The 27,477-nt window shown below is 36.1% G+C and overlaps 1 protein-coding gene across 2 annotated transcripts in view; it reads left to right on the forward strand.

The window, feature by feature from the left end:
• The window catches only part of PURG (purine rich element binding protein G), a 43,069-nt gene extending 15,923 nt beyond the window's left edge, over positions 1-27,146 (forward strand). The window contains exon 3 of one of the 2 annotated variants that reach the window (XM_070364313.1): positions 24,011-27,146. In XM_070364313.1, coding sequence (XP_070220414.1) covers positions 24,011-24,106 — 96 coding nt within the window. In that variant the 3' untranslated portion in view covers positions 24,107-27,146. Of the gene's footprint in view, positions 1-5,322; positions 10,542-24,010 lie in introns of those variants that run through there. The other variant, XM_070364314.1, reaches the window with a different exon arrangement.
• Positions 27,147-27,477: the final 331 nt, after the last annotated feature.

Below are 27,477 nucleotides of genomic sequence, written 5' to 3' on the forward strand. Positions count from 1 at the left end.
TTAATAAATATGACTATATGTAAACTCTTAGCAGCTGTCATTTTAGTGGATCAGATCCTATCAAAAATACTAAATTCATATGTATACACTTGGTGGTTCTGCAAGATCATTAACTTCTCTTTGCAGCTTCAGTGATTAGTGACTGAATGAGTGAATTCACAATGAGCAAATTCCTAATTGTGAAAAAGATTAACTGCTGATCTAGCAGAGATGGGCTTCCCTAGTGGCTCAGCTGGTAAAGAATCTGCCTGCAGTGCAGGAGACCTGGGTTTGATCCCTGGGTGGAGGGTTTGATCCCCTCACACATAATGCATAAAGGTAATTAATAAATCAGAAAAATAACTGGACTGTTGTAACTTTGATAACTCTTTTCTACTTAGAGTGAATTTCTTAGAAATAATGGTTAGAACTTTTGTAGTCAGGTCCTCTGTTAATTTAACAGGATAAAGAAGTGTGATTTCAATTTTTCTAATATTATTCTGGAAAAAGAGGAACTTTGTCACTTCCTCCCACCACTTGTTATTGTGAAACAAGAAGCAGCTTTCTAATTTTCATGAGCTTCACTACTTAAATGAATTAGTTAAGACAGGTTCCATGAAATTTGCCCTTCAAAATAAAATCCAACTTTAATTTTCATAATAAATTTTTTATTTTTAATCATTCTTTTCAGAAAGGATTTTTTTAAAGGAATAAATTTAGTATTATTTTTGCTTTTTTGAAAGTACTTATACAGGCTTATTTGGAAAGCCATGACAGTATGGTAAATTGGAAAACCACATTATTGGATATTATCAAATAAAGGTTTTCTTTATAGAAATCCAGATTAAATTCTGTTTGAAGGCTGAAGAAATAATATTTTCACTTTTTTTTTTTTTTGCACTACTAATTTAGGATGGAAAGAAGCCGTGAAGTTTGCTAATTTCAGCTCGGATAGTCTGTATTAGAGATTAGGCTTCCAAGAAAGTTGATTATTGTTGCAAATAATACGTGTGATTCTCTCCTGCAGAATTTCAAGGCTTTACAAAAGGCTGAAGGATATTAGTGGCAATAATATCTAAATTCAGGGATCTAGTGTAAACCAATATGAAACTCAGTTCTCATGTGGAGAGTCCACTTTTTTTTCTGGTCACTTCTTAAACCATTTGTGCTTTCTGTGATACTATAACATATCCAAATTTCAAAAGGACAAGTACTAATACCTTTAAGAGAGAGACCTGAATACATTGAAATATATTATGCCAAAGTCTATAAACTGTATATGTATTATATATTTCTAACTAGCTAACTAAATTTTACTCTACAAGATTGTTGTGTGTGTGTGTATGTATAAAATTATAAAGGGAGACCAGTTCTTTCTGCATCCCCTTCCATGCCTTGGAGAAGTAAGGACAAATTGGCTTCATCTTGTTTGTTACTATAATTGGTTGGCTGCCCTAAAGTGCTGCATTGAGAATTTGAAATTTGCATCCAGAGGGAAAGAGAGAAGAACAACATTCATGCCAAATATTTGCTATTTGGCTAAAGTCGTCTCTGCTTTAGAGCTATAAAGTTCTCATTGTAGTTCTGAAATTTTCTAACTTAGCCAGACAACTGGCCCTTGGAGCAGAAAACTGTCATGTGACTCACCTAGGAATGTGTCTCTTCTAATGCTTCAAGAGAATTTTGTGTTAATCTAATGGTCCCTCCTTTAACACAGCAGAGAATCTCTTCTGTGCCTCTGAAGAACTCAAAGGACCATGGTCATGATGATGTCATCAAGAATATCCTTCGGCATTAAACTCTATATTTGCCTTTAATGAGTTCTAACTTCCATTAAAATGACAGCATTTTCTCCCTTTAAATCAGCCCAGAACCTCCCTGGTGGTCCAGTGGTTGAGAATCTACCTTCCAATGCAGGGGATGTGGGTTTGCTTCCTGGTTGGTGAACTAAGATCCCATGTACTACGCATTGAAGCCAAAATTCAGCCTAGACATTCTGAAACATTAGCATACATAGTAATTAAAAATGCAGGTTCTTGTCCCTATCCCTAGAGATTCTGATTTTGTTGGTCCAGAGTGAAGTTTGAGATTGGCTTTTTTCATTCTGATACAGATGGTCTGGAGGCCATTTTTTGTCTTAGACTTACAGTCTTTCTTCCATATCATTTTTGTAGCTGAAATTGCTTAAATTTTAATACTGTCAGCCATAACACGATGGAAGATGAGTTTTTGGTTATGTTATTAACAGGTAATATCTGTAGCTCTCTAAGAGAGGCTGAATACACAAATCCAAGTATTTAAGATTTTGTGCTGTCATATTAGGGGCTTCCCTGGTGACTCAGATGGTAAAGAGTCTGCCTGCAGTGCAGGAGACTTGGATTCCCCGGGTTCAATCCCTGGGTCCGGAAGATCCCCTGGAGAAGGGAATGGCTACCCACTTCAGTATTCATTGGCTAGCTTTCTGGGCAGTGATCACTGGGAATGTTAGTTCCCCCTCCTCTGAAATTCAGGTTCAAACTTCTTGACGTGTACCTACCGGTTACATTCTCCCCAGATCTGACAACCAAGATATTCTGAGTCTTTCCAGCCCAAATCAAATCCATAGGTAATTTGTCTTCTCACAAGTTGACCAAGTCTTGAATAACTTTCCTCAGCCTTATTTTTTTCGGCTATAACTTACAATTTAGTAGAAGTAGAAAAACATATCCTTAATCAATCTGAATTCCTCACTTCTAATCTTGCTCAACTTGTGTTTATGTGTGTTTAAAAGACTACATAACAAGAAATTTACTACCTTAACCACTTCTAAGTATATAGTTCATTGGTGTTTAAATATATTCAGCTTGTTATACAACCAGCGTCTGAAACTTTTTCATCTTCCAAAACTGAAACTCTATACCCATTAAACATTCCTCATCCTACCATCCCCATCTCCTGGCAACCCCCATTCTACTGTCTTCTCAACCTTTTTTCTCTATAAGCAAGATATTGCTACTTAGCTCTCCAAGTAGAATCCTTATATATCCTATATTGTTATAATTATTGTGCAAAAAGATTTACAATTACAGGACAATTACGCTTCTATTAAGAGCCCCTTATAATCTTTGGGTGACTATGAATGAGGATATTTTATTTTGGAAACTTGATTTACAGGGAAAGGTAACCCTTTATTCTTCCTGAGACTGAGAGGATTCCAATGGAATCTTTGTGCCTGTTTGTTGGAAGTCTGAAGTTACAGTTAGTTACCAGTGCAATTAGGCTAAATCCTGGAATTTCCTGAACTTTTCCTATGTACATCCTAGAATTGTCTTCTACTAGACAATTCTTGTATAATATGATAGATTACTTGTATAATATATATTTGTATATATAATAGATTGAAATTTACTTGTATAATATAATAGATTGGAAATTTTTCTGGTGTTTGACAGTGTTTTTTTCTTTTTAATTTTATTTTACTTTTAAACTTTACAATATTGTATTAGTTTTGCCAAATATCGAAATGAATCCGCCACAGGTATACCCGCGTTCCCCATCCTGAACCCTCCTCCCTCCTCCCTCCCCTACCCTTCCTCTGGGTCGTCCCAGTGCACCAGCCCCAAGCATCCAGTACCGTGCATCAAACCTGGACTGGCGACTCGTTTCATACATGATATTATACATGTTTCAATGCTATTCTCCCAAATCTCCCCACCCTCTCCCTCTCCCACAGAGTCCATAAGACTGATCTATACATCGGTGTCTCTTTTGCAGTCTTGTACACAGGGTTATTGTTACCATCTTTCTAAATTCCATATATATGAGTTAGTATACTGTATTGGTGTTTTTCTTTCTGGCTTACTTCACTCTGTATAATAGGTTCCAGTTTCATCCATCTCATTAGAACTGATTCAAATGTATTCTTTTGAATAGCTGAGTAATACTCCATTGTGTATAAATATACAAGCAACTCCTACAGCTCAACTCCAGAAAAATAAATGACCCAATCAAAAAATGGGCCAAAGAACTAAATAGACTTTTCTCCAAAGAAGACATACAGATGGCTAACAAACACATGAAAAGATGCTCAACATCACTCATTATCAGAGAAATGCAAATCAAAACCACTATGAGGTACCATTTCACGCCAGTCAGAATGGCTGCGATCCAAAAGTCTACAAGCAATAAATGCTGGAGAGGGTGTGGAGAAAAGGGAACCCTCTTACACTGTTGGTGGGAATGCAAACTAGTACAGCCACTATGGAGAACAGTGTGGAGATTCCTTAAAAAACTGGAAATAGAACTGCCTTATGATCCAGCAATCCCACTGCTGGGCATACACACTGAGGAAACCAGAAGGGAAAGAGACACGTGTACCCCAATGTTCATTGCAGCACTGTTTATAATAGCCAGGACATGGAAGCAACCTAGATGCCCATCAGCAGATGAATGGATAAGAAAGCTGTGGTACATATACACAATGGAGTATTACTCAGCCATTCAAAAGAATACATTTGAATCAGTTCTAATGACAGTGTTGATGTTCACTAGGTGATTTCAGAATCTTTGCTTAGTACAGTACAAAACTGTTTACCTTTAAGTAGCTTTATTAGAAACCTAATGAAGAATAGCCATAAATAAAAATACATTTTCTGCAAGTAAAGTGTTTCACATGGTATTTTCAAAATCATTGGCAGTTGAGAAAAAACTCAACCCAAGAAACATTTTCAAAACTCTTCAAGTTTTTCCTCAAAAAGTTTCTCTTACTCTGTTCTTATTTCAAGAATTCAATAAAGCAGTATCCATCTAAATAACCAAAAATGCTATAATTACAAGAATTATGCTTATGTTCTTGACATAAGGAAAACAATCAATTTTTTTGGCTTAAATTATCTTGGAACTGGGACTTATGTAGTGGTCCAGTGGTTAAAACTTCACACTTCCAATACAGGGGATGTGGGTTCAATCCCTGATTGAAAACTTATACCACATACTGTGCAGGGCAGCCATAAAAATAAATAAATAAATATCTTGGAACTGGCACAAAAACTAATTGATCATGATTCTTGAATAATGATAATTGAATCTTCATTTTACTAATTTATAGTATCGGTGTATCATGAGTTTCATCTCCATACTTTTTGTAGCACCTAGATTTTTCTTTAATGACATGTTGCAACAAGAGTGATAATATTTCAAAGAAAATTCCTTAAAATTGAATTTTGTTACTTCTTTTATTTCTATTAAAAATCAGAAATGTTTTCTCAGTAAGGGGGAAAATTTTTGAGTTAAAAAGATGTAATGAAAGAGTTGGAGTGCATCTGGTTCAGTAACATACTAAGCAATTACTTTTTTTCTTTGCAGTGCTCCCATCACTATATATATAATTTGGCCACACTGTGCACCGTGTGGAATTTTAGTTCCCCCACCAGGGATTGAACCTGGACCCTCGGGAGTGAAAGTGCTGTGTCCTAACCACTGGACTGCCATTGGACTGCCAGGGGACTCCCTCCCATCACTATTTATGATCTTTCTCTATTGCCCACCATTGTCACCCCTCAAAACACAGAACTTCTCTTAGTGTCATGTAATCCTCAGGGCACATGCTGTTAACAACCCAGAAGTTAATCTCTCCTCTCTTTGTAGTCTCTAACATAAGCTAGGCATTAATGTTTTGCCAATTGGGAATCTTTAATGTAATAAACTCCAGTCTGAAAATTCCCCCAAGTTCTGAGCCTTTTTTTATTTTTTGACAGCTGTTTACTTTATCAATTATAAGATTCAACTTACTTAGAATTAGCACTGCCTGTGTGACTTACAATAATTAAAACTAGTTTCTAATATTCTTTAAACATGCTGAACAGTACTTCTATTTAAGGATCTTTTGGGTTATTAGGTAACTATGTGCAATTTGGTTAATCACTACCATTTACTATTTGACTCATTTTTGGAAAAAGACTCCCAATATTACATTTACTGATGTGCCAAGCTGGGATTCAGGCAGTACCTTCCATTAGGTAATTTGCTTCTGATCTGAGACATATTATAGAAAATCTACACTTTGATGGAAATTTACAACTTATGTGGAAAAAATTAATCTTAGATAAACATGAAATTTGATTATTAGGTAATTTGCTTCTGACATGAGACATATTATAGAAAATCTACACTTTGATGGAAACATGATTTATATGGAAAAATTAATTTTAGATAAACATGAAATTTGATTATTAGATTTTAATAATTCAATTCTGACAAGTTTGTTTTAATAATTTTGTTTCAAAAATGACTGTAAAATGACTGTGGGTGCCAAATTACTCACTATATCTGTGCTATAATTTATAAAGCAAAAAAAAATTTCAAGTGTGTATTATTTTTACTATTATTTCAAGCATTCATGGACTTTAAAGAATCCTAAGGTCTCGCCTTTGCTCTCCTGGTATGCAGAGGTGTGGTGCAGAGGCTGAGAGCGCTGTGTTGTGTATTACCATTTGAAAGCCCCAGCTCTGGTGTTTTCAAGATAGGCTTGTTGTTTAGATGCTAAGTCATGTCTGACTCTGTTACCCCGTGGATTGTAGCCCACCAGGCTCCCCTGTCCGTGGGATTTTTCAGGCAGGAATATTGGATTCTCCAGGGGATCTTCCTGACCCAGGGATTGAACCCTGAGTCTCCTGCTTGGCAGGTGGATTCTTTACCACTGAGCCACCTGGGAAGCCCCTAGTTAGGCTTAGAGGAGGTCATTTCACTGCTGTGGACCCCAGCTTGTTTATCCATCAGTGTGGGCATTGGATCAGAAGAACCTTTCAATTTCTTTATCCACGGAGTCATGAAACTTCTAAAGTTACCTTCAACTTCGTTTTCTTTTCTTATTTTCTCCACATCTTAACCATTTCATCTGACATTAACTGATCATCCTTTCTTTCTTGGCATCCTTCATGTTTAGTTACAGTTGCTTAATGGCACCCCACTCCAGTACTTTTGCCTGGAAGATCCCATGGACGGAGAAGCCTGGTAGGCTGCAGTCCATGGGGTCGCTAGAGTCAGACACGACTGAGCGACTTCACTTTCACTTTTCACTTTCATGCATTGGAGAAGGAAATGGCAACCCACTCCAGTGTTCTTGCCTGGAGAATCCCAGGGACGGGGAAGCCTGGTGGGCTGCCGTCTATGGGGTTGCACGGAGTCGGACACGACTGAAGCGACTTAGCAGCAGCAGCAGCAGACTTATCTTTTGGTCCTGTATACTAAAAACTTTCAACAGGCCATTCTTCTAGTTCCAAAAGGTTTTTTTTTAGACACAGCCTAGAACATGATTAAATATATTTAAAATTTTAAACTTAACTTTCCTGTACAGAAATCCCATCTCCTTAACTTGAATTTAAGTTTAAAACCAGAGGCTGTTTTTTTCTTTCTCTTTTTTATTCCCCTCTACACCTTGCCCTGGGCTGATTACTAAAATCATCCCTCTTCATTTAATCACAAGCGTTCCTATTCCTGTTTTGCCTTTGAAATCTTGTTACCTGAAGATCACAGTACTTAACAGACAAATCAGAATGATGACAAGTGGGAATGAAAGTTGATAAGAAATACTGATAAGAAATACTATGTCATCTTATTCCAAAAACTGACTCACAAATTTTGTAGCATATGAGATCTTTGGTTTCCTGCCCATCCTAAATTTTACTTCAGAAATATTTTCTCCCTTGCTTAATAGATAAATGATCCTGTTCTTGTATTCACTCAGTGAGTATTAAGTGGCTGCTCTGTGCCAGCCCTTTCGCTAAGAACTCAAGATACAGTGATTTATGAAAGAATAATATTCCACCACCATTAGCTTGAAGTGGGCCATGTCCAAAGTTATTTGATTCAAAGCAGCTGTTGGAGCCTAATCAATCTGTCATTTTTCTCCATTCACTGGATACTCATCTGATTATCTGCCACAGGCCTGGCCATGTATTGGTAAATATAAGTATGTTTGGAGCTGTTGTAAAAGTTGTATGTACTTTTCCCTTGAACAATGTATTCTCTAAATGTGATGAATGATCTGCATCTGTTATGGTATTTAGGATATATTTCATTGATGCCAATTTAGAGAACTACAGTCATACTACTTTAAACAATATCTCTGTCTTCTCCATTCCAAGTCTCTCTTTTTTAAATTAATTTATTTTTTTATTGAAGGATAATTGCTTTACAGAATTTTGTTGTTTTCTGTCAAACCTCAACATGAATCAGCCATAGGTGTACACATATCCCCTCCATTTTGAACTTCCCTCCCGTCTGCCTCCCCATCCCACCCCTCTAGGTTGATACAGGAGCCCCTGTTTGAGTTTCCTGAACCATACAGCAGATTCCCGTTGACCATGTATTTTGCATATGGTAATGTAAGTTTCCATGTAACTCTCTCCATACATCTCACCCTCTCCTCCCCTCTCCTCATGTCCATAAGTCTATTCTCTATGTCTGTTTCTCCATTGCTGCCCTGTAAGTAAATTCTTCAGTACCATTTTTCTAGATTCCATATATATGCATTAGAATACGATATTTATCTTTCTCTTTCTGACTTACTTCACTCTGTATAATAGGTTCTAGGTTCATCCATCATTAGAACTGAATCAGATGCATTCCTTTCATGGCTGAGTAATATTCTATTATGTATACGTACCAGAACTACTTTATCCATTCATCTGTTGATGGACATCTAGGTTGCTTCCATGTTCTCGCTATTGTAAATAGTGCTGCAGTGAACAATGGGATATATGTGTCTTTTTCATTTTTCCATTCCAAGTCTCTTTTGATGTCCTAGGATGAAAATAATGATTCTGATTCATCTCATGTGCTGTGTTCAAATGGTGATGACTTCCTGAGCTCTAAGGTTGGAGATTCTGGAGTCCCAGGCAGGCTTATCCTAAGACCGCTGTGACTTCTGTGTGTCCATGGGGTTGAGCTGGGGGGAGGATGAGGAAGGCGTGGAGTAGTAACATTCATGTCACATATTTGTCCTCCCTGCCCCAGATCTTTGTATTCATCTCACTTTAATTTCATTTCATTCTCATCATGTGTACAGTATCTTCATGCACTCCTTTTTTCTCCATATGTCTGGATTGATACACAAAATCCATCCATGTTCTCAACTATGAATTACTCACCAGTGTCTTAGCTGAATGCAGTAAACCTGATTCAACTGTGTCTGTGTAAATCACCAGCTGTAATAATTTTCACTGTAGACTCATTGCAGTGAAGAGCCATTAATGGATAAATTCAATTATTTTTTGGTACAAAAGATTCATTTATCCTGAAAGTTTTTCTATAAATGGTCATTGCTGCTAAAATATTTTCTAATTAAATGTTAAAAAAGAATTATGGGATTTTTAAATTATAATAATTTTCATGTAATTTGATATTTTTCAAAGTTCTTTCATATATTGGATCTCATTTCATCCTGATGAAAATACTAATTCAGATGAGTTTAGGTCAGTATCACTAACCTCACTTAACAGATGAAGAAAACAGGTCCAGGCAGGTTAAACAGTTTGCCGTAAATCACTTAGCGATCTACTAAAATAACCAAGGTTTATAAGGAGCCCACGGCTTGTTGAAGCCTTCATAATAAAACTATAGACATTTTAAATGGTGAAATTTGTTCAAATTAAGTACATACTTTTTATAACTAAATAAAATATTTTTTAATGCATTCTAGTTACTTTCCTGTTTTTGTTACATCTTTAGGTGCAGTTCTACACTGAATCTTTGATGTATTTTGGCCCTGGCGGAAGGCATGTCAAATCATTATATTGGTGCGCATGTCTATACAGAAACCACCTGTCTAGATTCAGTCGCTAGTTACTGAGAATTTGACCCTCTTTCCTGAGCTTCCTACCTTAGTGAACCTCCCAGAACTGGATCCTATTGACTAGAATACAAATCCCCTCCTGTAGACACGAGTCCTGTCATGGCATTGCGTTGCATTGTAGTCTTCAAACATGTTATTTGGAGAATTTAAGAGAGAAAACTACTTGATTCGCACAGTAAATTCAATTAATAATTAAAAGTCAACTGGTGATTTTTTTTTTCCCCTACACACTCCTGAACAAGAGATAAATGACCACATAATAAATTGGAAGCAGGCTTTTTTGGAAACCCGTTTGAAACAGATGTTCCAAGTTTTTAGCAAATTAACTCGAGAACCCACATCTTCTTCCATTATATCATTATAATAGTTAACAGTGCAGTAATCTTCACCCACACACAAAATTTTATCATGTTCACTGTTGTATTTACTGAAGCAGAAAATCAAAATAATCATACATACTAGGAATATTTGAATTTCAACAGGCTCAAGAGCATTGTGGTTAAAACTGGTGACTAGGAAGTTCCATTGAATAAATGAATTGTTCCTAGCATTCCCAGTTAACCATGGTTTTGTAGTGTCACAGGGGCTTCCCTCATAGTTCAGTTGGTAAAGATTCTGCCTGCAAAGCAGGAGACCCCGGTTCGATTCCTGAGTTGGAAAGATCCCCTGGAGAAGGGCTAGGCTACCCACTCCAGTACTCTTGGGCTTCCCTTGTGGTCCAGCTGGTAAAGAATCCGCCTGCAATGCGGGAAACCTGGGTTTGATTCCTGGGTTGGGAAGATTCCCTGGAGAAGGGAAAGGTTACCCACTCCAGTATTCTGGCCTGAAGAATTCCATGGACTGTATAGTCCATGGGGTTGCAAAGAACTGGACATGACTGAGCGACTTTCACTTTCACTTCTAGCCTCACTGAGGAATTAGCAGGCTGAATTCTAAATTCTCACCTGGAGATTGAATTTATCTCTGCATATATTTCTGTGACCATAAAACTTTCATGTGGCTCAATCTGCATAAATAATCACATAGCTATAAATATAAGAAGGTCAGTACACCTAGGATTATCATGAAGGAGCTTAGTAGAAAATCCATGTTTGCTTTTTGCTTTCAGAGGAATAAAATAATTTCAGTGCATTTTGTCCACCCCCTTAACCTATGGCAATAATTTCAGCTGTATTTCTAGGTACTGGTTCCCCACAGAGGTATCAGGCAGTGTCAGTAGTCTAGTAGAGAATGGTAAAGAGTATAGAACAGACTTTCATGTCAGCCAGTCCTGGGTTCAAGATCAAATTTTGTCACATATTGTGTAATTTGGGACAAATTTTATACCTTTTCAGAATCATTGTGAGAATTTATTCAATCAGCTTTCCATTTATAATGACTATGTGCTGGGCCAAAGGATGTATCAATAACAAAACAGATAAGGTTCCTTGCCTCACAGAACCTATAGTCAGCCAAAATGCTCTTAAAGAAAATTCAGCGTCCTAAGATACATAAGCTTAGGTGGCTAAACTAAGCTTCCCTGGTGGTTCAGATGGTAAAGCATCTATCTGCCTGCAATGCTGGTGACCCAGGTTCAATCCCTGGGTCAGGAAGATACCCTGGAGAAGGAAATGGCAACCCACTCCAGTATTCTTGCCTGGAAAATTCCATGGATGGAGAAGCCGGGTAGGCTACAGTCCATGAGGTCACAAAGAGTCGGACACAACGGGGTGTCTTCACTTTCACTTTCAAGATACATAAAGCTGTTAGCAAAGTTTCTGTCACATAATAAGCATTTAATAAACTTAATAACCTCATTATTAGTTCTTTCCAACGCTTAAAGTGGATAGTTCTCCAGAAAGTAGAACAAAAGTATGCAAAATTGGAAGGAAGTGGAAGTTTGCTTTTACCAGAGTAACTCTGTCAGGTACAGCTGCAACAAGGGAGTTGGGTTAGTTAAAATCTGTTGAAGCTGTTTTCAGTAAAATATAAAAGCCAACAACTGTGTAGGCAGAAATTTCTTGGGCAGGAAACAAAAAGCACTAACTTTTATGAAAGAAAAAAAAAACTAGACTTCACCAAAATTAAAATTTTCTGCCCATCAAAAGACACCATTAAGAAAGTGAATAATCTGTCTGCAGACAAGGAAGTATCAAAGCATGGTTTTATTGCTGGAGGAAAACAGAAATGCTTTGCTTGACTTTTTTTAAAAGAAGATCATTTGGCAGTCTGCATAATTTGGGGCCAGTTGCCCCACAGCTAAAAGGATTGTAATCACCTGTTTCCTAGTATTCTTTTAAGTATCCTTAGTGACTTGACAACCTAGGATTTTCTTGTCTTCATCTGCCTCAACTTCCCCTCACCCCACCCCCAACCAACATAGGAATCTTTGCAGTAACACCTTCATTTTATGTGCTGTGCTGTGCCAAGTCGCTTCAATTTTGTCCCACTTTGCAACCCCATGGACTGTAGTCCATCAGACTTCTCTGTCCATGGATTCTTCAGGCAAGAATACTGGAGTGGGTGGACGTTTCCTACTCCAGGGGATCTTCCCGACCCAGGGATCGAACCCGAGTCTCTTATACCAGATAGGAAAAACATTAAAGATGTTATGTGTCTTGTCCAAAATCACTTAACTAATCATTTCAGAACTTGAGCTAAACTTTATTAAATGGTCTTCCCACTACCTAATACCTACTTCTCTATTAGTTTGCTTCAAAATCTGTTGGGGGTGGAATATGTGATTCATTTAAAATATGTGTTTATTTTCTCTTAGCTACAAGACTTCTCTCACCCATTTATTTTAAAGTTGAAAGCTATTACAAACAAGATCATGTTTGTGAGTCATTTTTTTCTTCTGAAAAATAGCTGTTTGATAGTTGACACACACTCTAACCCTTATTTAACCAGAAAGTAACCATTATAATTGAGGTCCCAGTTACCATCATAAAAGAGGCTCTTATAGACCATCATTCTAATACTGAGCTTTTCCTCATTTTATATCATCTTGGACTATATTTCTTCTATCTTCTAGCACCTGGCATTCTGTTTTTCTTTGGTGCTTATGAACCTTTAAACCTCTCACTATCTCAGAAAATATTTATCTGAAGCATCATACAACTACCCATGCCATTAATTATATAAGTTTTTATCATTGCCTCTAGAAAAGCAAATGGTGTCCTTTAGTGTCAACTGAGTTTTTAAAAGGAAATTTTTTATAGCTAAACATCTAGATTGCTGCTGCTGCTAAGTCACTTCAGTCGTGTCTGACTCTGTGCGATCCCATAGACGGCAGCCCACCAGGCTCCCCTGTCCCTGGGATTCTCCAGGCAAGAACACTGGAGTGGGTTGCCATTTCCTTCTCCAATGCATGAAAGTGAAAAGTGAAAGTGAAGTCGCTCTGTCATGTCTGACTCTTGGCGACCCCATGGACTGCAGCCCACCAGGCTCCTCCATCCTTGGGATTTTCCAGGCAAGAGTACTGGAGTGGGGTGCCATTGCCTTCTCCCACATCTAGGTTATCATGTAGCAATTTATTGTTGTGGTTTTCCAATTACATCAGTGTATGTTGATACAAGTTTTGGGGTCAACAATAGCAATAGCAGCGATAATGATGTGGTTTCAGAGCACTACTTTCATTCTATTTACTTTTTTACACTTATTTGGCCGCACTGTGTGGCATGTGGGATCTTACTTCCCTAGCCAGGATTGAACCCATGCTCCCTGCAGTAGAAGCCCGGTGTCCTAACCACTGGACCACCAGGGAAACCCCCAGGGCATTACTTTTTTTTTTTTTTTACTAAGTATGTGCCTATGTTTTTCCTTTTCAATCACACTGAATTTTTAATGTATAGTAAGAAGTCATTGTGTGCAGTAAGAAATGACAGTTCCAGGAAATGAAAGCATTCATTCATTGATTCCATGCATCCTTATTGAGTTCCTCCTACAGGCAGGCATTGTGCTAGGGAAATGGCTTACTTTTTCCGTTTCTTCCCTCTACTCTGGTGGAAATGATGAATAGCACTTAAATTAGATATTTTAGATGCCTTTGTATAACACATCAGTTTAGGACAGCATAAGCCTTTGGTAGGTTAGAAATGGAATTAAAATAAGAAATAATTTGGAGAAATAAGTATCTGGTTTTCATTATGGTCTTAATTTTGCCCATGAATACTTGGTATCACTTGCACATAAATTCTCTTCAGGATATGTCCGGGTATTACTATTTTCTTCTCAGAACCAGTAGAACTTCTTCACTTTATTTTTAGAATTGTCCAGTAGTGTAATAAGATTATTTCTATAGGAAATTGGGAATTCCTTGAATATTTTACCTCTGATTGTCACCTCTTTAAAGTCAATGAGCTTGGCCCCTTAGATTTGAAGTGGTGAGCTAATCATTAAAAATTAGGCCCCAACCAGTGGCATTGAAATAGTTTTAAAATGTGGCATACTGTCTACGCTCGATTACGCACCAGGTAGCACAAGGAAATGGAGGAGGGAATGGCAGTCCACTCCAGTATTCTTGCCTGGGAAACCCCGTGGACAAAGGAGCCTGGCAGGCTACAGTCCATGGGGTCGCAGAGTCTGATGCAACTTAGCAACTTCACTGCCACCACAGCATAAGATAAAATTTTGTTTCCTTCCCACCTAAATGTTTTAAGTTCATCGACCTGCTGTAGATATTAGTGGTCACTACTATTAGTGGTCACTACTGCTGCACCTGCATTCACACTTCCTTGGGGAACCAAAACAGGATTGAAGGCCATACTGCCTTTTAAGGCAGATTACTTTTAAGCATTTGAGCCAAAATTTTAATTTATTTTTTTTCTGTGTGTATAAATTAGTATTTCCACATGAATAAATCTGACTTGGAAAACCTTTCACATTCTAGGAGTTTTTTTGTTTGCTTGGCCATACCAGGCGGGGCATCCTGGATCTTAGTTCCCTGACCAGGAATCAAACCCCTGCCCTCTGCATGGGAAGCATGGAATCTTAACCACTGGACTGCCAGGGAAGTCCCAATTCTATGGTGTATTTGAAACAGATGTTTTATATCTTTTCTTAGATATAAAGACACATTTACTGTGGTCAATAAAAGAATGTGTCTTAATTTTTCTCCAGTTACAAAGAGCCTGTTTGGGTTTAGTGTGCTGATACAAAATCCATGTCGTCTGCAGAGTACATCATAGACCCCATTCTGGGATATGTTGCTCTCTGTGGGGAACGGTGAGGGTAGAAGTTTTGACGTGAAAAAAGAGAAGTGACACCAACCTTCACGATGGTTCTTCAGTGGGTATATTTTGCTTAGTCGTAATGCTGTTGAACGTTTTATATTCAAGTTTAATTTACATACAGTTCTTATACCAGTCAGTCAGTTTGGGCAAGTATCAAGACATAGAACATTTTCCTCATGCCAGTTCCCATGTATCCCTTCCCAGTCACCACGCACACCGTCCCCCCATCCTGACTTCCAGAAGCCCGTCCCCCAATCCTGACTTCCAGAAGCAGTCACCAGTCTGATTTCTCACCCCATAAGTCACTTTCATCTATCCTGGAATTTCATATAAGTTGATAAGTATTTTTTGTTTGACTTCCTTTACTCAGTCTAGTAGTTTCTTGACCATCCCTGTTGTTGAATTTATATTTCCTTTTTATTGCTAATGATTCTTTTTTTAAACAGGCGAAAAATAAGCAGATCTTTTCTGAGTATCTTAACTGAATCATGGCAGCAACCCTGTAGTAAGGATGGAGGGGACAAAATATCTGCTAATATTAAATGATAGTGCTCCTAACATTCAGGCAACTCTCCTATATCTTAGTTATATTCGTACTCTTTTGAGAGACCCTAAATTATGTTATTGTTCTATTAAAAGCAGAAGTAATGGGCTTGTGCAGTTCAACAATTCAATAGCCAGTGAACCGTTACTGCTTTTTTTTTTTTTTTTTACTTTATAGCTCTGTTTTGAGCTCAGAAAGTAATGTGGAAAATAATTCCAGGCTAGGAGACACTTCTTATGATATCTCTATATATCTGTATTATCAAAACATGCAGGAAGGAATGCTTTCATTGTTTATCAGTATGGTGATGCCTCAGTTGCTTGTATACACTTTTAAAATTATATACTGTAAACCTTATGAACTCAGTTTTATTACTGGAAACTCACATGGGTCCATATTTTATGTAATGAAAGGAGAATGGATACAATGAAAGCAACATCCAGATTGCATTTTTTGTTCTTCTGAAAGTTCTAATTAAATTTACCAACATTTTGCCATTTTATTTGTTTTTTAATTTTTTGAATTATAATTTACATACCATACAATTCACTTGCTTTACTTGCACAATTCTGTTATCTTTGGTGTATTTAGAGAGTTGTATAACTATCACCTCTGGCATAGAGATTTTTTTGTTTTTTGGTCGTTTAGCATGTGGGATCTTAGTTCCCCCACCAAGGATCAAACCTGTGTCCCCTGCATTGGAAGCGTGGAGTCTTAACTGCTGGACCGCCAGGGAAACATTTAGGAAATTCCTAAATTTTACCATTTTAAGCAAAGAGTCATTGAGATTCTGGGGAGCAGCAATATATTTAAGCAAAGATAATACTGTGATTCTGGTGTGGCACAGTCAATTGTGTACCAACAGATCTGCTGTTGTCTTTTTTAAGAGACTCCTATTCTTGCCAAAGAGGAGTCTGAATTCAGATGTAACTAAAGAAAGGAGAGGCTTGAGCTGGTCTGTGGCTTAGTCCTTTCCTATCCATGCCACGTCCACCCTTAAGATTCTAAAATGGGGAGCAGCAGAACCACAAAGAGGTTGCAGAACACAGTCATACGAAGAGCACCCCCAACGGGCGCTCTCTTAACTTTATGGGAAACTAGGAGGTCATTTTCAACAATAGTTTATACAACTATTCAGCAAGGGGAAGAGAAACCATATGGTACTACAGTGTTGCATCAGTTCTATGGAAAAAGACACTCGCAGGAAATATTTTGCCAGATCACTGAGAGAGTATTAATAACATTTCATCTATTCCCAGTCTCTGAATCCCTCTCATCTACTTATTTTCTCATTTCCTTTGCCTTTCTGCCTGCCGCTAAATACACATACTTTCCTTCTTGTCTCTGATAGCTATTTTTCTCCTTACGGTTCCTAAATTATTTTACCACATTCATATTTCATTCTGATTATTCCAGAAATACTGAAATGAAACTCCCCTTTAACATGACCTACTTTAATGTAGAATTTGGCCCAAGTCTTATTTCTCATAAAAAAGCAGTTACATTTAAATTACCAAAAGAGTCTTATTACTGTAATTTAACCCATAAGGAGGATTTGAAGTGCTATCATACTCAGCTTCAAGGATATATGTTCTACACTATGAAGATGGTTAACCACTTTTGACCAGTATGCATGAATTCTCTAAGCAGTTCACCATTTTTTTGGTTGTAGTAATTAATTTTAATTAACTGTCAATATGTTTGTTGCCACGTGGAGAAGTGAGGATATAGCCCTGGTTCCCGTTTTGGTATGCGCGAGGACATGCTTTTAACGTTCAAAGTGTAAAGTGGTCTTAGGTTGTGAAATAAAAAATGGTATGCCTGATTTCCCAGTGAGTACATGCAGTTTAAAGAGTTTTGGAAGTCCTAGCTTAGCAGAAATTAAAGTTCATAGTAAATCATCTTTCCTCCACCCATGTATTTATGTTCTGGCTAATAAAAATTAGATTTTTGCTTCCTAATTTTGGATAAGTAATGTTTTTGCTTCTCTGTCAAATTAATTAATCTAGCTATTGTATAGTGCTGTTTTGATTAACATGTACAGCAGCTTAGAGATTCATACTCAGTATGATTATCATTTGTGATTTAAAACCAAAAGTCTTAATTTTTACAAAAAACAATTTCCCCTTTCTCTCCTTGAAATTGAACATGAGGTCATGAGTCGCACTTAGTGGGTAAGACCTATTCAGAGACATTCATGTAAAGTTATGGATGTAGGAGCAAGCTCTTAGCTGCCAATTTGGCTGATAATATAAAGTATTATAATATCCACAGTAGGTTGACATAATTTAAGTAGATTTATTTAGGATTTAAAAGGCTTGACATGGCACGTTGCAAAAGAAGGCTGTCACCTACAAATTGGCACTTGCCATCTACCTCTACAAGGATTAAATCATGAGCCACTTCAACTACTGACCTTCAACATCCTCTAAAAGGAGTTCCGGGTGGAGACCAGGAATGAGGCATTCTGTGCTCTGGGAGAAACTGCCAGAACAGGTCTACAGATAGTAAGATAGTTTCAGGAGAATGGTGTGTGAGCCCAGTTCTTGTATCTCCTCATATACAGAAAAGCACTAAAGTCTTTCACGGTGATGTCGGCTCCTTGGGACTGGCAGTGACCGTCATGAGACTAGCAGAAACCTTTGGAAAAAACATGTGCTTGATGCATATATTCCCCTTCTGCAAAATCACCAATATACTGGCCTTCCACCCTACCTCTCTGGGGCAGTTTCTCAGAGCTCTCTGAGGTGCTGTCTCCCTGGCTGTGGTCCTCATTTTGCCCCAAATAAAACTATACTCACAACTCTCACATTGTGCTTTTCTTTTTTTTTCAGTCAACAAGGCCTAGAAAAGAAAAAGAAAAAACTTAATACTCAGTTGTTCACGAGATCCAGGATATTAAACGTTACAAAGTTTATTCTTTTCTCTTAAAAATAAAATTTATTTTGGTAACTGTACACATTCCCATCATATCTGAGAAGGAAGCACAGCACAACAAAGAATTTTAGAGCTGGAAAAGACTGACATCATCCAGTTGAACCTCACCATTCACCTAGCTCACTAAAATCTCTATCTCCTCAAGGATATTAACTTTCCTGCACTTATTTCCGAAACACTGAAATACCGGAATTCCCCAGTTCCTTTCGCACTGTCTGTGTAACTGTCTTTCCACTCCCTTCGGTTATTCTCCATTTTCAAGATAATGATTGCGCCTGGAAGGATTACTTCCTTGATTGTTTTGTGCCTGAATTAGCTTGGGAAAAGAATAGTCTACTGTGCATGAAAGTACAACCTCTCATTTAAATGTTTGGCAAAAGGCAAGGTGATTCATTCAAAGTTTGAGGAGTGGTTGTAATAACGGTTGTGTCATTGATATTCTGGTGAGCATATACAACATGGGTTTGCCATCGTGAGTGAGTAATACCACCCTATCACTTAAGACGCGTAACACTACCACCCTCTGGTAGCAGAGAAGCAAGAGTGGGCAAGCGCACCGTTTCAGTTGGGCGTGGGGTTGAGGTTCTTTCTTCTGTTTTTTTCCAATCTCATTTCTCCTTCATTAAGTCAACAAATATTTATTTTGCATAGAGCATGACCCAAACAGGCTGCTAGGTCTGTAAAGCAGAGAAGCTCTTGCCTTTGACCCCAGGGATCGTATGGTATAGATACATAGAATTGGACAACTGCTTTTGGCTTGGAGAAGATACCTAAGGTCTGCGTAGTTCCACCACTGCTCAAGCAGTTTATGAACTTTCCTTTCCTCATAGGAATGCAGTGAGAAGTGACTGTTCTAATCATTGTAAGGCATTTGGAAGTGAAAAGTGCTATACAACAGCTGAATGATATTGAAATACTAAGTAGAAAATACAGTAGAAATAGAAAGCAAGATTAAATTATATGGTAGGAATGGTTCTCATAGGTATTTTCAGTACTTACGTCATCACAATAGCACTGCTTCCAGGGAAAAGCTAAATTAGGTAAATACAACTGTTTTTGCAAAATCAAGAAAAAAAATCTGTGTGTGTGTCAGCAAAAAATATTGTGGAATCTTATACTGGGTATTACATGAGGTAATATATAGTTGGATTATGATACATAGTGTGGAATTTCCACACATCTACAATTTCTATTAGAAATATTATGCATTTCCATTATTTGAAGTATTTCTCTAGTAATTTTTAAATGCCACCACTATCAAGACTATTACTTACCAATAAGAGATTATATCTTCATACTCAAAAACTACAAGAAGGTCCTTTAAATTATATAGGAAGGAAATTTGTTGTTTCTCTGACTTACCTATTGTATGTTGGGTTGGAAAGAGTCGTTATCAGTGATTTATCATGATTGATCCTTTCTGATTTTACTTGATTTTAAAGTTTGTTGCTTTTCTCAGAGAATTTCTCAGAGGATACAAATCTCAATTTGTATCCCATTCTATATCCTCAGAAGATAAAGAACTTATTGAATTGGGCACTTCTTTCATATGCTTTTATGTGGTCATTTTTACATCCAAGGGAGATTCTCAAACTGTAGAAAAAGGAAGGGGTCCTTTTTTGCTAGTCATTTAATATTCCATGACTGTGAACTAATCCTCATTGTAACATAAGTTATTGTATGTTTTTCCCAGCATTTTCACCCTAATTAAATGAGACGCTCCACCACAGTGTTTAACCTGCAGCCTAACAAAAAACAAGGGGCTGTCATTGACAATCACAATCCCATGTTCTCTCCTTTGAACAATACAATTTTTTTTGGTCACAATTTATAAACAGATACCTCCTTAGTTTAATGTCATCACGTTCAAACTACAAAACTATTAAAACTCTAATATTATGTAGGGGCATTTATTTTAAAATATATATTAATATAATTATTACATGGTAAAGAAATCATTTATTTTATTGTCTTCCCCCAATTCACCAAATTTAATCATATGGAGAGGTTCCACCATGTTTGTTCCATATGTTTGTGCTTTGGCCTCTAATGACCTTTTGTCCTTCTTATATGACCTCTCTACATTTCTATTTAGAATAAAGAGATAGAAGCATGAAAATTAATAACCCATGCATCAAACCTTTTTTGCTGTGCTTAAGAGGAACGAACACTTAAGGCTAGAAACCTTATGTTTAGTACTGTCTCCAAAGCTCAGTTATTGCATATATTGTCCCTTCAACATTTGAAGAAAGTAAGTATAATATGTAGTCAAATTTTAAAAAAGTGTTTTTAAAAAAAAGCAATTAATGTCTCTGCATTGCATGACAGGGTGTGACTAAAATTTGCCTACATAAACTCTCATGATGTTTTCAGATTTTATGGAAATGCTTTGGCTATACTTTGGGTTTGAATCTTCATAATGACAAAAGTTCATAATAGTTATTTTTTTTAAATACACTATACTGTTTTTAGAAAGTTATAATTCATCTTCCTGCTTATATTTGTGCTGTTTGTCTGTACTATACTATTAAAAATAAAGGTAAATTTATATATACTTAGATTTTGAAAAGTAGCATCATGTACATTTTTTAAATGTTTTGGTAACTTGTGGCACTTTGGTAAAGGAATGTGCAGTTATAAATGTTTATGCCATTGTAATTTCTTTTTTAATTCCCAGGAATGACTCTTACTAGGCTTTAAATTACAAACCAAACTCAATTTTAAAACTAGCACTTTGGTCCTACTGGTAGTTCCTATTTTTCTAATTGTATGGAACATTAACTTAAACCATTCTTTGCAATGCACTTTACCTTTCCTTTTAACATCTAATCTCAAAAATCTTTAAGGAACATTTGAAATTAATACAGTGGTAATTAAGAAAGCATTTTAGATATCATGGCTCTTTAATCTGGTGCCTGACTTTAACAATATTCTGATAAAAATAACTAAACGCCTGAAAAGAATATTTAAACATTTTAATTCATTAGAGCAAAATCAAGTAGTTGATGTCCATATAGACATAATTTATCTTAAACTCTGGAGCTGCCAAGAGAACTAAGGACAGAGCTGTGTTTAAAATACCCCCATATCCTCCAAAGAAAAATGACGAGAAGAAATAGAATTCTGTATGATTATGGCTATTGTATATACTTCAATTAGCTTACCAGTATTTCATCCTGATACATCTGTGGGTATTAGAAGCAAAATGAAAACAAATATAAATGCTTTAACATTAGGTATTGGCATCAATATAGATTATGCATAAGCTATTGCAATAAAAAATATTAATTGTGCCTGTATTTGAAGATATTATCTTAGATTTTCTGCGGCCTTTTTCATTTAAGGCTGCACAATCATTTTAAATGTACAGACAACAGAATATATGAATGAATGAAGTCATGGCCCTGTTTGCCATGAAATGAAGTATTCTGTTGAATTTTGGGGGGCGTTGGCCTTTATATATTATGACATAAACGGATCAGTCACAAGAAACATGTGAATCTTATGTTCAAATCACAGCATTTAGAAATTATACATCTTTCTTTTTCCTCGCAAAATGAATTCAGAATTTGCAATTCAAATTTTATCATTTTAAGCTGCTAATTATTAAAAATTACCTAATATGGATCAAAAGATTAAATGAAATGAAAACTATGAAAGAATGCTAATTAATAGCATAACCCCATATGCTATCAAACTTCTGATAACATTAAGTTTCTTGTAAAGCCTTAAAATATTTTAATGAAAAAGTAATTACCTGGAAATGAAGGCACTTTATTACCTTGAACTAGCTATATGTCTGTATAGAACTTGTCTAAAATCCCATAAAATATTCTTTATCCTTTTATAAATTTATCCTACTTATGTGTTTTTCTAAAGCTTCTTATAATAAAATATAATAATTCAAACTATTTTAATGTAACCAAATTGCGTTACATAATACAACCAATGAACACTGCAGGAAAAAACTCAAGTGTAACAAAAGTGTCTGTGATAATGGTAAAATGTTAGTCTGAGTTAGTCTACAATCATTTGAGGTTAAAATGTTGTAAAATTTGAAGGCTTTTTCATTGAACAATTTTTAGACAGCTTTTAGTTTTTAATCCTATTTTTAATCGGAACTACCTTGTTTTGAAATGTTGATCAAAGATAAGGGCAATCAAAATATTAAGCCAGCCTGTCATTACTCAATTTTTAGTTGAGTTTTTTTTTTTTTTTTAATGTAACCCTAACACATTAAGAAATCAGTGTTGCTTCTATGCTCAAATCAACCATGCCTGGTGAATTACCAGCTTTAAATCAGTAATGTGGATGTGCTGCCGTGTATACTTGTTTCCTCTTCAGAAAATTAATACTTGATTTAAACAATAGATTTGATTCAACAGAAAAAAAAAAAAAGGATTTTTTTTTTTCCAAAAGCTAAATTTTTTTCTCAAGGTATACCTTACATTTCTCTGATATTCGTAAGGATAGACTAACTTGTATCCAAATATGTTTTTCAACACAAGAATATTTCAAAGCAAACAGACTTTGTGTTTTTTGTTTGTTTAGTTTGAGGGCAGTTCACTTAAGAAAAAAACATTTTTCCATAATTCTACTTATTTTTAATTCTTTCTCTGTAGTGGCCATTTTCCTGTCACTAGTCTTAAACGTTTTGCTACATGTAAATGCTGCTTCATAGATGCAATCATCATTACATGGTACAGAAAGGAGTCAAGTTTATTAGAAGTCTACTCTTACCAAGAAGAGACTAAAGATAAATTCCATGTCAATTCTTTGGTTCGTTTCTTCGTTTTGTTTTTTCTAAATAAGATATATTAACCCAAAGGTGTGTTAATGTCATGGCATGAACAATCTTAAATGTAGATCTATCGAGTATTTTGTGATGCTGAGTAACAGACTTTTCTCAAGTCTCTGTGATGCTAAATATTTTCCTTAGAAGGTTTTTGTTTCATGTTAGATTGTTGTTCAGAAAGATGTTGGTCCTAGTGAGATTTTTAAAAACTGGGAAAACAAATGCATGTATTACAAGTATAGAAATGGTGAATTGTAAACTTACGTATAGTACTGATTCTATTTTCAAAGATGTTTTTGCTGTTAAATATATACAACATACAATTGCTGCCGTACTGTAATTGAGTACTTTTTTCCTAAATGACCCTGTTATCACTATTCCAGAATTAGAAGTTGGGCAGATATATGATTGATTCATGTGTCTGCATAGATGCTTCAAGGTATATTCTTCTCTTGGTGAGTAAAAATATTTTTTCCTTGGCACCAACGCATTGAGATCTGAATATACCTGTATCTATTCTTATTGCACATTTCTTATACAGTATCTTCAAATACGCCAAAATTGGCCTAGACTTAAAATTGAGGGTTTGTTACATGTTTTCTAACAGAAAGGTTTTCAATGATATTCATTATGGGTTTGTACTGTGAAAATAGTGAAAATCCCTTTAAAAGTTCATCTGTGCTAAATTTAAATTAATATTTTTTCTTTAGCTCACAAATTACCCTAAATCCAGAGAGAATATCAACCCTTTTCACTGTTGTCAAATCCAGCCAAAGGAACAGCCCATGACACTACAAAAACAGTAGAGGAATAAAGAATAAATCTCTCATGTTACACTCCAGAATAAAGGCATTCGGTGAAAGAAATGAACCGAAGTTCATCGTGAATGCGAGGCTTCCGTACTTGACATTCCTCCACGGAAGGAAAGACAAGTGTCAGCACCACTGGCATCCTTTTCAAACCGATCTGATGTGGAATATCTTCCACCACACTGGAGTACTTCTAGACTCTATTTTGTTTGTTTGTTTTGTTTTAGTTCATCAAACCTTTCTGTTTTCAAAAAAAAAAAATTGTCAGCATTGGTAGAGAGATATAGATTTGAAAATACTTTCTTAAGAGATCATGTAACTATATAACTCTGAATTTAAAAATTGAGGAGGAGGGATCATTTCAACCCACCGCCTCTTCCAAGAAAACATGTTTTTAAATCTGTAACTGCTTTAGTGTTAACAGGGTACAAAGTGTTTCTTGTCCTTTATTGTACTTCAAAGGTTCTCATTGATTGGTGATTGTATTGTACCGTATGAAAATGAGTCATAAATTGCCTTGTATTGTTTCTAATAGACCATACCACGTACTCCTTCAGTTTTCATGTTCCAAATTTTTCAGTGATGCATGTCAACAGTTAGGTCCGAAAATTCTGTGGTGCTAATTCTTCCATATCTGATGGTGCTTCTGTGGATGCTAACTGCACACATGCTGAACAAAGCTTGAAGTTTAAAACTTTCCTCCCTTCCTCTGTTTATATAAAGTACAATAAAAATAACTTGAATTTGTCTCAAAGTATCACTGACAATCTAATAAACTGGTTTATATGTGTGATTAGTTTGGATTCTCGGTTATTTTTCAGAAAGCAGGTTAGTTCTCCTGAGCCCTCATATCAACCCAAAGTAGATCTTACTAGAAGTGTGTACTATGTTATTTGTGCCCCCAAATCTATGGTATCTTCAAGAATTTAAATCCAATTGGGCTGGCTTCTAAAATCAAGTTTAGATCAGAGCTATAAAACTTAGATTGATCAAATCTGGAAAAAGTAAGTTGAGAACACAACTGTTCTGAGTATCTATCTTAATATTTTATTAGTAAAATTTTATCACCTGGTCCATGAGATAACATTTACATGGAAGCAAGTAGGCCTTCAAAATCTTTAGTACAACGCAAAGACATTGTAAAGACCATTCCTAAATGATATTTAAAGTTCCTCCCCATGAGTATGAAATAGGACCAAAAAAAAAAAAAAACAAATTGGAACTTTCCAGAACAAAGCCAATATCACATGCCAGAATGACATAATAAATAACTCCATGCAGGGGGTTCACTGGATTTTTAACTTTAGTATTTGCACTAAGAATCACAGCATTAGGACAAATGAAGTTGCTTCCCTTTCTTCATGATGGCAGAGGGCTTTTTCACCTAGAGATAAATTCAATTTATGACAAAGTGTGATTTCGTATGCTGAGCTTGGTGTTTTTCCTAACTCAAGGATAACCTTAAATTTAAAAAGAAAAGATCTATATATATGCGTTAATATACTGTATTGGTGTTTTTCTTTCTGACTTACTTCACTCTGTGTAATAGGCTCCAGTTTCATCCGCCTCATTAGAACTGATTCAAATGCATTCTTTTCAATGCTGAGTAATATTCCATTGTGTGTATGTACCACTGGGGAGGGAGGTGGGAGGTGGGGTTCAGGATGGGGAACACATGTACACCCGTGGCTGATTCATGTCAATGTATGGCAAAAACTACTACAATATTGTAATTAGCCTCCAATTAAAATAAATACATTAATTTTAAATAAATAAATGAAAAGATCCAGCTAAATCTATAAAGCTCCTAAAGTAACAATCATTGATCTCAAATAGAAGATGATCAAACCTATTAACCTAATCCAATGGGTCCATGACTGAAATGACATTCCCATACTACTATGGCTCTTTATTACATAAAAAGTATAAGCTACAGTTATTTTGCTTCAAATAGTTATTAAATCCTGTCTAACTTCTAATGTCAGAAAATGAAGTTTAGAGAACAGCCCATGTGAACACTGGGTTTGTGTGTCCATGATTTGGTGGTTGTTGGTTAGTTGATAAGTTGTGTCCAACTCTGTGCGACCCCATGGATGTACCCGGTTAGGCTCCTCTGTCCATGGGATTCTCCAGGCAAGGATACTGGAGTGGGTTGCCATGCCCTCCTTCAGAGGATCTTCCTGACCCAGAGACTGAACCCATGCCTCTTGCATTGGCAGGAGGATTCTTTACTACTGAGACACCAGGGAAGGCCCATCTCCATGACTATTTTGAACAAATGCAGTATGTACTAAATCACAGGCTCTCCCTAGAGACATTTCTACTGTATATTTTTATAACTACCTTTACAGGACTTCATCTCCTGAAAACTGGCAACTAATAAATGTACTACAAAATAGTTCCAGGTTTTCTTTCATCAAAAAGAGAAAGATCTATGAAAGTTTTAGAGTATTTTTATTTCTGTGATAATATTTTGCCTGTGAATTGAAAGAAAATTCTAATTTTATGAAAGGATGAGAGAATAAATAAGTTGATTTTGGAAAAAACAATCTACTTTTTAATCTACGTGGAAAGATCTCTAATTTTTATTCCCATGGTCAACCATATTTAAAATTAAAGTTGACCATAGTTTGTCTGTCCTACCTAAAAAATTATTCTCATAAATTTTTTATCAACTTTTTTAGTATGAAATAACTTTTAAAATCTCACCTGCCTTTTATAACTAAAAAGTAATACAATGATTATACTTTGTAAGTTTAGTTGTTTATGAAAATAAAGTAGTCCCTCCCTCATTGAGTGAAAACATCATTGAAGGTTTTTAAAAGGTACAAAATTATATTTGCCTCTACGGTTTTATCAACCTTATTTTGTTAAGTTGCATTTTTTGTTCCCTAAACAATAATTTCCCTTTGAGATCTTAAGCTCAAGTGCCATTTGTAAATTCTTGAATGAAAACTTAAATAAAGATCCAAAGTTTTCCACTGAGGAACATCTTTAAAGCTAAATTTTGTGTACACTAACAGCCTAACCTCACTCATCTTAGGGAACTGGTTTTTCTCATTAAGAATTTCTTTGAGTTTGAAAATATCCAATGTTAATAATATTGACCTTCTTCTTAGCTTTTTAGTGTTTTGTGTGTGGGGGGGGATCCTAGTTCCCTGATGAGGGATCAAACAAACCCATGCGTACCTGCACTGGAAGTGTAGAGTCCTAACAACTGGACTTCCAGTGAATTCTCTGACCTTCTTTTTTTTAAAGTCAATCTATAACCTAAATTATTTCAAACTGGTCTTCACACATTCTTTTTAAAACTACTGAAGTAAGTGCACACTGAGTTCACACTGAAACTACAGTTACTTTTCTTACCC

Source organism: Bos mutus, chromosome 27 (genome assembly GCF_027580195.1).
Source record: "Bos mutus isolate GX-2022 chromosome 27, NWIPB_WYAK_1.1, whole genome shotgun sequence".
Classification (NCBI taxonomy): Eukaryota; Metazoa; Chordata; class Mammalia; order Artiodactyla; family Bovidae; genus Bos; species Bos mutus.